Source organism: Lactuca virosa, chromosome 3 (assembly GCF_052849685.1).
Source record: "Lactuca virosa cultivar CGN04683 chromosome 3, Lactuca_virosa_CGN04683_v6, whole genome shotgun sequence".
In the NCBI taxonomy this organism is placed as follows: domain Eukaryota; kingdom Viridiplantae; phylum Streptophyta; class Magnoliopsida; order Asterales; family Asteraceae; genus Lactuca; species Lactuca virosa.
Window position 1 is genome coordinate 48,569,521 of NC_136428.1, and position 10,472 is coordinate 48,579,992.

General features: G+C 32.7%; 1 protein-coding gene across 10 annotated transcripts; it reads left to right on the top strand.

The window, feature by feature from the left end:
• Positions 1–4,399: 4,399 nt before the first annotated feature.
• LOC145165623 (uncharacterized) lies at positions 4,400–9,647 on the top strand. 10 transcript variants are annotated; one of them, XM_079084386.1, is made up of 8 exons: positions 4,401–6,256; positions 6,387–6,533; positions 7,768–7,960; positions 8,027–8,109; positions 8,383–8,484; positions 8,764–8,865; positions 9,086–9,235; positions 9,299–9,647. In XM_079084386.1, the coding sequence occupies exons 4-8, from the start codon at positions 8,074–8,076 to the stop codon at positions 9,395–9,397; spliced, it is 489 nt and encodes a 162-aa protein (XP_078940512.1). In that variant the 5' UTR covers positions 4,401–6,256; positions 6,387–6,533; positions 7,768–7,960; positions 8,027–8,073; the 3' UTR covers positions 9,398–9,647. The 10 variants fall into 10 exon arrangements, 4 of the variants coding, with proteins under 4 accessions (XP_078940511.1, XP_078940512.1, XP_078940513.1 ...); XM_079084387.1 differs by having other exon boundaries at positions 8,057–8,109; XM_079084385.1 differs by having other exon boundaries at positions 4,400–6,256; positions 7,768–8,109.
• Positions 9,648–10,472: the final 825 nt, after the last annotated feature.

Consider the following 10,472-nt stretch of genomic DNA (forward strand, 5'->3'; position numbering starts at 1 on the left):
TGAAGTTATATCATATTTGTTTAAAAAATCACCAATACAAAATCCCAATAAACCCACCAAAAAAATGAATTATGTACAAATTTGTGATCATCTGGTCGTTTTACTGTGAGATAACAAAAAAACTCCCCAACTCTATTATGCATAAATCATGAAATCTGTACAAATCTATGAATAAAAATAAGATGGTACCTGCAAAGCAAAGAGTTGCCATCACATTGTAGAAGCCGGTTTCTAGAGGGGGGGGGGGGGGGGGGGGGACATGTTTGCTGGACAAAAAGCTTCATCATAAAAAAAAGTCATGAAATTTCAAAATTGATAACCTGTAACAAAAAAATGGATGGGAAGCGATGATACCTGGCGATTGGGGAGAAGGAAGGAACATGAGAAGGGAGCTGCTATTGACTGGTGAATAGAGGTGGTGGTAATAACAGCTATTAGTAGATGCAAATCAAAAACAAAGAACACTAACCAAGTTGTAGAAAGTTTGTTTCCATACTGAATGGAATCAGGTTTAGTCAAGATCTATTGATTGAAATTCTGAATACAGAAGTTGGAGAAATCTTAGAATCTCGATTCAACTCACCTTAATTTCTGACCTTTTGAAACTACAAGTAAACAATACATGGAAAAAATTGATGAGATAATCGCAAAAAATATACCTTGTCAAAATTTTAAGCTGATTTGGTTGGGGATGACTTTTTTAACGTATTTCTCTATAAAGATCGTTCAATTGCATTTTTCACTAAAGCAAAAAAGAAATAGAATAAGAAACAAATCAAAGATATTAAGGGGCTTCATGGCTTTGATTGTGCGATAGTACATGGACTCGATGGATCCGCCTACATAACATCGAGGTGGTGGTAGATGTTAGAGAAAATATTAAGATGAAGAGTAGCGACACGGTAGCAGTGGTGGTGGTGGTTTAATAGACGATGGATGATTGAAGGCTTTAGGTTTAGGAGTAGCGTGGGAGTGATGGTCGCCCGTGGCTGTCGATTTCATGAAATTAGATACGATCTTGAAAGGATGTGGATATCATATGGAACAGATTTGGGATGGAGAACATACGATCGAAGGAGGAGAATTGTAGTGGTGATGGTAGCCAGGGAAAGTGGTAGTGGCGGAGGGAATATGGTGACAACTACAAATGGTGGTTGTGAAAGTAGTGTTGGCATTGGTTGCAATAAAGGAAGGTGGTGATGGCTGCAAACGGTGGTTGACGTGAAGGTGGTGGTGGTTGAGGGGAGTTGTGGTGGCTGGATGGGGGCTAATAGAGGCAGAGGCGGTGTGATGGGCAGATTAGGAAGTATATGTATAACTGGATTATACGTTTAGCTTAAATGTTTGTATTATTTAAAATTATAAAATTATAATTTTTGTTGGTGGTTGTACTTTTAGCTTTATAGCTTGGACGTCTTAAATCTATTTTTAGAAATAGTAAGGTTTGTATAATAATATATATATATATATATATATATATATATATATATATATATATATATATATATATATAACTTCAAAGTAACAATTAACAATGAGCATAGTAACCTTTGTGAAATCCATCATGCTTCCTTTTTCTAAAGCCACTAAAAAATGATAGAATTCATTAAAAGTCAATTATTACAAACCTTGTGCATTGTGCTTGAAAGTGGTGTCTTATAGGATCATCGATATAGGAACAAGCTCCAACTATACATGATAACCAAATTCTTCTTTGATGGGTTTCTAGGTTACAAGATAAAGATTTGCACAACGAAATTCATATAAAACAATTTATGGGTACATGCAGCCTAAAGATCTATGCATTTTCTCATTATAGCAACATACTTATGAAACAATCAACTAATATATGTACAATCCAAATTCATAAGGATTATAATACATACATTTGTTATAATTGAACATTACAAGCTATGTCTTCAAGTCTTCCTTTGGAAAGCAAACACCAATAGTGTGGATGCCTCTAATAACTCACACATAAAACCCTAAAAACACTAGAAACGAAAATAAGGAGACGAGGGAGGAAGAGATTTCAATTTCTTGCTTTTGAAGGCTAGGGTTCAAAATAGCTAACCAATGTCCCTATTTATAGTTGGTGAAAACCCTAATTTGAATAATAAAATAACAATATTTTAAACCTATTCAAACCAATTTTCTTATCAGCTATAGGAGGCTTCCAGAACCTTTTTGGGTCCACCGTAAAACTGTCCTAGGGAGGTTCTAGAATTGCATCTCTTGCTCAAAAATTGAACAATTGCAATTGAAACCTTGAACTTTCAATTAATTATAATTAATTCAAAATTTATTTCCAATTAATTATGATTAATTCTAAATTAACCATTTCTAATTTATGAATCATATAATAAATTAGTAAATCATTTTCTCACTCTCTTAAAATCGTTTCCAGCTATTTCTAGTTATTTATGACAACCTAAAAATGACTTTGCTTTTATTCCACAAGTTTATACCAACTTAGTTATGACCTTATACACCTAATCCAACATTCTTCTCATCACCATTCTAATGAGGGTTCTCTTTAAAATAATAAATAAATAAATAACCAATAAAATACAAATCATCGTGTGTCTAAACTTTTAACATGAAGGTATGCATATTAATTACACCACCATATGTTCAAAAAAATAATATAATCAATCATAAAAAGATAAATGAAATCTATTTTTACAACATACCACGACTATGATTTCATATGTTTAGAAAATTTCCCATTGTTCGACACCACCGCTAAAAGCTTCCACATAGAAACTAATCATCTAGAAAATGATCACAAATGAATGATGATTCATTGAGGCAAGAATAACGAAGAAAAATCATAAGGGTTGTTCTACCCCTAGCATCAGAGGGCGTGTTCAAGCCCTAGAATCACAGGCGAAATTATGGCTAAAATCTGTATGCATTATTGCGAGAAAACTAACCAGGTGAAAAGGTTGAAGATGGGGAGGTGGTTTTCGGAATAGAGGAAGACACCGATGAAGGATGGTCGAATAAGAGCTTTTTTGCAATTTTTTTTTGTTTTTTTGTTTTTGTTTGTTTTTTTTAAGAAATGGAACTATCTTTATAATTTATCAAATAAACAAGACAACACAAAAACATGTAAAATATAAAATAAAAAGCCTTTATTTTGTTTAACTCATAATTAATAGACAAAATTTCATAAAATATACATATCTAATTCGTTTGAGGTTGATTATCATGATGTTTTTTTTCGAACGCTTAGTTTAAAGTTTGTATATGATTTTAGACTATAATTTTGTCATTTTCAGTTTAATATTCAATGACTTGTAGTACCCTGATATCGGGATATCAAAGCTTACAGTTTTCAAAGTTCAACACATTAAGTAATTACCAAAAAATTTCGGTTTTCCTGGTTCTAGATCCACTTTACCCGATACCTTATATGGAACCGAACCAAAACCGGTTCATATATACCGGTCCAATTTTTGATCCTACAAAATCACGTTAACCGGTTTTCAGATTTCCGGGTCCAAGTCTATCCGAGCCATAAGAGGTGTACGTAAAAATAAAAGCATGAAGATGTAAAAAGAAAAAAGAAAAATTACGTCAAAACGTAGACAAAGTCGAATTTATACCGAAATATACATAAAAAAACCAAGTTTGTTTGTTTTTTTCTTTTTAATTAACAAATGAAATTACTAAATTTACGACGAAATGTTAATCACTTTGAATTTATGTTTGACATATACATAAAAATAAACACGTAATTTTTTTTAAGTTAACGAATTTTACAAAGTTCAAAACCAATTGTCTTAAAACGACATTATAGGGTTGAGGATAATAATTGTAGGAAAAACATATTATATATTTTACTGGGGTTAACTCAAAAGTTTAAAAAATAAAAAGATAAAAATGACATTTTCTAAAGTTAAAAACTAAAGAGATAAAAATGACATTCTACATAGTGTAAAGATGAAAGTGATGTTTTAAAAAATTTAAAACTAAAGGATTGAAAATAACATTATACAAAGTAAAAGGTTGCAAAAAATCTTATTTCAAAAACTTGAGGGCGGCAAGTGCCGTGGACAACTCTGCCGACAATTCCATTTAGTATATAGTAAATATGGATGTAAAGCTATGCCTCAAATCACGCATGGAAGTCTCTGTGGCAGCCTAAGGGATGCGTGAACACGGCCCTAAAATCTGGTGGTTTGGCTGTGGTGTCTAGGAAGACATCCAGAAATAAGCAGCAACATCGGTCACTCTCTTTCTTTATTTTTTTTTTTGCCTCTTCACCACCAACTACCGGTGAACACCATAAATAAATAAAAAAAAGGAAAAAAGTTTGATTATAAATGGTAAAAACTCTACGTGAACCTTCTTTTCACACATAAACCACTGTGGATACCCATTACCCAGAGCCTAAGTAATTGGGCCCAAATTATTTTTAAACTTTTCCATTTCTTCTTGGGTTGGGTTAGGTCATCGTGAAGAGTGAAGACCAATCATAAGCTTAAATACAGAGAAATCTCTCCTTGAAAACAGATTGGACTAGTTACTAGTATGTTTTTTTTTTATTTGATTCCACAATGAAGAAGAAGAAAATCAAAGATTCATCCCGATTATCCAATAAAAGTGATTTGGAATCTTCGGATTTCAACACGGCAGTCATGAGAATCGCCGTCGCACAGATGTGTCAGTCCGTCGGATATCAAGGCGCTCAAATCTCAGCACTCAAAACCGTAACGGACGTTGCCGTCAGGTACATTCGATCACTGGCGAAGTACTCTACTACCTCCGCTGGATCCACCGGCCGGACGCAGTGCAACCTTTTCGACATCGTCCGTGCATTGGAAGATCTTCATTCCGACATTGGATTCCATGGAAACTCAGATCCTAAAAGAAGATTATATATACTCAGCGATTCATCGATTCTCCGTGACACGATGAAGTTTGTCTATCGGAGTCGCGAAACCCCGTTTGCAAAACCCTTGCCTCGTCGAAGCCCTACACTTCCATCAAATTCACCATGTTTTCCCAATCAGAATACCAAATGGAATCACGTTCCGAGATGGTTACCGGATTTCCCTAAAATCAGTGACGCGGGAGAACAACCGATCGTTACTGCATCAAATGAAGGTGAAACCACATGGGAGAAGAAGATGCAATCTACCGAATCAGATAAGGAAATCAGCAAGTTGCCAGAGAAAAGGAAAAAGATAAGTTTTAAGATTGGCGGTGGTAAGAATGAAACTGACATGACGTTTGGGGTTGATTTGAAGAGTGGGATTTGTAATTGGGGGAGGAGAATTTCGTGCCAAATCTATGATGTTGACAGGTTTTCAGATGCTAGTAGCAGTAGCAAGAAGAAATTAGAAGAATCTTCTTCAAGAACAAAGATGATTGTGATGCATTGATGTTGAAGCACAATTTCTGAGATCATGTAAAAGGGATTCTTATATAGTTACTGGGGATAAATTTGATTGGTTAACAAGTTTTGATCTGTGCCGCTTTTGTTTGTAAGTTTTAAATATACTGAACATGGGATGCAAAGTACAGCTCCGCTATCTCTATCTTCGAGTTTGATTATTTGAGCCTAATCTGTTTCATGTTGTTGATTTTGCAATCAAACAGGAGGTTGAAATAATCCACTGTACTTCTTACTGTAATTGTAATGGGACACATGCTCTTGCAACTGGTGATGTCTCAAAACTTAATCCCTTCTCCCATATCTCCATTTGCAATGTTGTTTGAAGATTTCGGTTATTTGATTTTTCCAAAATTCAACTGGGGTTTCCTCGAATGGCCATTTTCATTATGCATTTGGTATTATTGGAAAAGATTATGAGTTATTTTTTTCATTGTTCATTATTCAAATCGTTTGGTTTTGGTTTTAGGGGCTATTAGGTTAAACTCGAATCTATCTTCTTGATCATTACACATCTCGTGCAAAGTGGATTACTCCATTTGATTCCAAATCTATGAACTCTGTTGAAAGATTTGGGCACACAGGCCCTGTATATGGGAATTTGCACATGGAATATAATATATTTGACCCAATTTGCATCTCTATCTTTACTTTTATGTAACCTATGTCCATTACATTCAATCGATGAGACAAAACGGACACCATTTTCTCATTCCGATGTAATAAACCATTCCATTTTTTTCCCAATTCGATCATACCAAACACTTTTTTGGCAGGAATCTTGGAGCTACCCATTGAAGCATCTGGAATTTTTATCTGGTGCTTAACTCAAAATCCTGATTCTTATAAACGGTGGGTGGGTTTTGTATATATATTGTTTTTCACTATTATTTCACACAACAAAAAGATTTTTAAAATTTATTTATTCATCCAAATATATATATATATATATATATATATATATATATATATATATTTGCAGGAGAAGGTTTACTTTATGAGGATAATTTAGAAGCAAGTGTTGTTATTCTAAAAAGGATTGCTGAGAAGTGGAAGGAGAAGGACCTATCTGTAAAACAGTTTTCTCTTCACACTATTAAGTGAAACTATCAGAAGTTTCAAGAACATGGTATTACATACATCTCCTCCCATTTATCATTTCTTACTACTTTGGTCCCTCCATCTCAAAAATATTTTAAATTCGGCCAATCTGTCTTAACTCTTAAATATTTTTTTAACTATGGTCAAATTAAGCCACTCGCATGTTTTTTTGTCACACTGAAACCATTTGACCTATTTCCGGCTGAAGAGTCCATAAGTTCGTCAAAAGACTATTTTACCCTATAAATTTGAATTTTACGTATATGACGTGTCAAAAACGATCATTTTACTCTTGAGTTTTGGTTGGATAAATTATTGTTGTTTGTGTGTATTTGTCTGTTTAACTCGTGTCCCCACAATGACTAGTTTACCCTGATGTGAAATGGTCAAAATGATGATTTTATATTTACCTTGGAATGTTGATTGGAAAAATAGTATTGTTAAAGTATGTTGCTGCAGAAAGTTACAGAAAATGCATTATATTTTGGGGCATTGTTAATTATTTTGTTGCAGATAAAATCTCAAGTTGGGATAATTATTTTGGTAAGCAGAGGGGTTCTTGACACTTGACAGTATGATCTTTGATGATTCTGTGTATTTTGATTTGATTGGATGATCATGGATGGGTGCTCTTTAAAAGGTTTTAGGATCCATTTTGTTTCTTAGTTAGTATCTTGTGGGATATAATACAAATGCGTGTTAAGAATCTTGAGGGTTTTCTTCTTTATTGATTCTTGAAGAATACAAGATTGTTGATGTTTGAATTTAACTGGGTAATGAAGATTGCCTTTCAGATTCTTCATTTTTGTTAGTTTTTCATATCATTTTATATTCATTATGAATTGGGTAAATTTGCGAATCTTTAAAAAATTATTAAAGAATTTCTTAAATATATTAGGCGTTAGGATGTAATGTTGTGTTATTATTTCCTTTAATTATTCATGCATTGTATTGCTATAAAATCAAGAGAACCACATCACTTTATTATTTTGATAAAATTGAATTGTCAAATTTGGCAATTTGGATGGAACCGTATGATTCAAATATTATAATATTTGGACTGGATTTGAGAGAACCAAACAGTCCAAACAAACTGAATAATAATTTATATTTATGTGGTTATCAATGGTTGCACAACCGTGGTTATTATTAATACTATTGACCACGGTGAGTCTAACCGTCGTTCTCAAAATCTCAGCCGTCTAAACTCCACGTTTTTTTAATCTCGTCCGCATAAACTCGATTTTGGCGGTTTCTTGCAGTTTCGCTTCCTGGTTCTTCTCCCCCACGATTCCGTCTCTACCCACGTTGTACACAATTGACTGTTGTTTCCTGAAGAAGCAGTTGATTTGGAAATTGCATTCAAGTGTAGCGCGCATCGGACTTTTGCCGTTAACCGCAAATTGGTTTTAATCAAGAACTGCACCACACGATTCCATGATTGCTAGAAATCAGGTGGTTTTCATTAACTGTCTTGCCTATATAAAGAGTTGAATTTCAATGTAATTGCTTCAATGATAGTTGTCGATTGACAATTGTCGGAATAAATAGTTGCTTCTGTTGATCCAATGGCTTCCGATTCGTCTGACATACCTTCACTTAAGGTAAAAAATCATTTGTTTAATCGATTTCGATTCTTTGTATCTCATTGCATTTGTTTGTTTCAATTGGTAAAACTAATTGATTCGTTTGATTTAATGTTTTTGCCAATTCGTATATTCTTTCTTCTCGTAATGTTAGCTTATTATCTCCATTCCTTTGATATTTAGTCCATTGTATAATCAAGTTCGATATATAATCGAAGGTAATGTCCATTAATGTTTCAAGTTTCGATTTCATATGTATTAACAATTGTGTTACATTTACTTTTTATGTAGAACGTTGAAGTTGTTGCTGGAAAAGTGAATCCACCGAAAGATGTATCAAAATCGACAGTTGATCCTAATGATTCCAATTCGTCTGACATACCTTCACCTGAGGTAAACATTCAATTGTTTAATTGATTTCTGTTGTTTGTATTTCATTGGATTTGTTTGTTTAAATTGGTAAAAGTAATTGATTCCATACATTTATGTTTTGCAATTCGTTGGTTGTTTTTTCAGATAAGGTAAGCTTTTTTCGTCTTAGTAATCGTATTCTTTGATTGTTACTTGATTGTATTTTCAAGGTCGATGTATATTTGAAGTTAAGGTTCAACTATGTTTCATATTTCGATTGCTTATGTATTAACAATTGTGTTATGTTTAATTATTATGTAGAACTTTGAAGATGTTTGTGGAAAAGTCGATCCACTATCAGATGTATCACAATCGACATTTGATCCTAATGATTCCAGTTCGTCTGACATCTGTTCACCTAAGGTAAAAATTAACTTCTTCAATCGATTTCTATGGTTTGTACTTTAATGTTTGCAATTTGCCTATTATTTCTTCACACAAGGTGAACTTATTGTGTATGTAATAGATTGATTTGATTTGTAATTCATTGTGTATTCAATTTCGTTGAAGTTAAATTTCGTTTATTTCTCAAATTTGGATTTGATATATATTAGCAATTGTGTTTTTTGTAATTGTTTTGTAGAAATTTGGAGATTTTGATGGAAAAGTCAATCCACATTCAGATGTATCAAAATCGACATGTCTCTCTGATTCTGTTAGTGTTGAAATAATCGACTTTAATGTTCACTTCAGTCCCTACAAATCCCAGTTGGAGAGGGTCATTTCGGAAGAGGTAAAGATTTTATTAGTTTTGTTGTCAGATAGATATGCATGTTAGTTTGTTTTTCTCTTTCAGATTTCTTTAATTGCCAAAGAAGAGGAGAAGCTGTCAAAAAAAGAAAAAAGGAAGTTGGCGTGTATGTTGGAAGTGGGAAGAAGTTGTAGATCTATGTGAAGATGAAGACTTGGGTGTAGATCTACCATTGATACCAGTGAAAAAGAAAGTGAAAGTTTCCATTCAATCTCGAAATCGAGTCATGAAACTTTTTGATGAATCAGATGTTGATGAGTGATTTAGAATTAACTTTGTGATTTTTTTTTGTTTTTTGTATTGTTCTTTTGGATTTGCTGCAGTTAGTGGTTATTTGTTTTTTTGAATTAATGTTTATAAGTTTTTCAATTGTAGTTAATTGTTTTTAATGTTATTTCACTTTTATTGCTATCAATTAAGGTAACCCACTTTCATTATCAACTATCTTCATCATCTTTTATTTCGTTTAATACTGTTTATCCCTCGTGCATCATTTATGGTTTTGGACCATTTTACCCTTTCTACCCCCAATTTTGTATTGTATTTGTGATGGATAGTGTTGGTTTGCAAACAATAAAGAAAGTCAATTATGCAAATAATAGATTTTCATTGCTAATAGAGTTTATGTTAATGAAAATTCATATGAAAAATAATAAATGAAATCAAGTTCAAAACAGAAAAAGTCAAACCTATTATCAGGTTTGCAGTTCAGTTTTGATCGAAGGGCTGATCTTTGGAGGTGTATATGTGTTGATTAATATATGAAGTGTGCTGTCATTGAATAATTCGAGTCCTTGGAACTTGTGCTGAATGGTTTAGTTGTTGGACATACTGTTAACATGTTAATCTTCTGAATTTCCACATATACCCCTGAATAAGCTTTTTACCTCAAAATAGTTAAACACACTGAAAATGAAACCTTTTACCAATTATAAAGACGTTAAAGTTTATATAAATTATTCTGTCTATACTATGGAAGTTGAAATATTTTTTAATTTGGGTTATCCATCAAAAAAATATTATGTTATTGTCTTATTTAAGCAATGTACTTTGCATGATAGCATCATACTTTATATATATATATATATATATATATATATATATATATATATATGTGTGTGTGTGTGTGTGTGTGTGTGTTTTGTTATTGTAACAGATTGGTAATTGGTTTTAATGATATTGGACCATTTTACCCCTTCTGCATTGTTAATGATTTTTA

Coding starts and splice junctions, on each gene's coding strand:
- LOC145165623 (XM_079084385.1), top strand. CDS start 8,074: ATGGCTTCCGATTCGTCTGACATACCTTCACTTAAG. Junction 8,485..8,763: donor CTGACATACCTTCACCTGAG/GTAAACATTCAA, acceptor ATTATTATGTAG/AACTTTGAAGATGTTTGTGG. Junction 8,866..9,085: donor CTGACATCTGTTCACCTAAG/GTAAAAATTAAC, acceptor ATTGTTTTGTAG/AAATTTGGAGATTTTGATGG.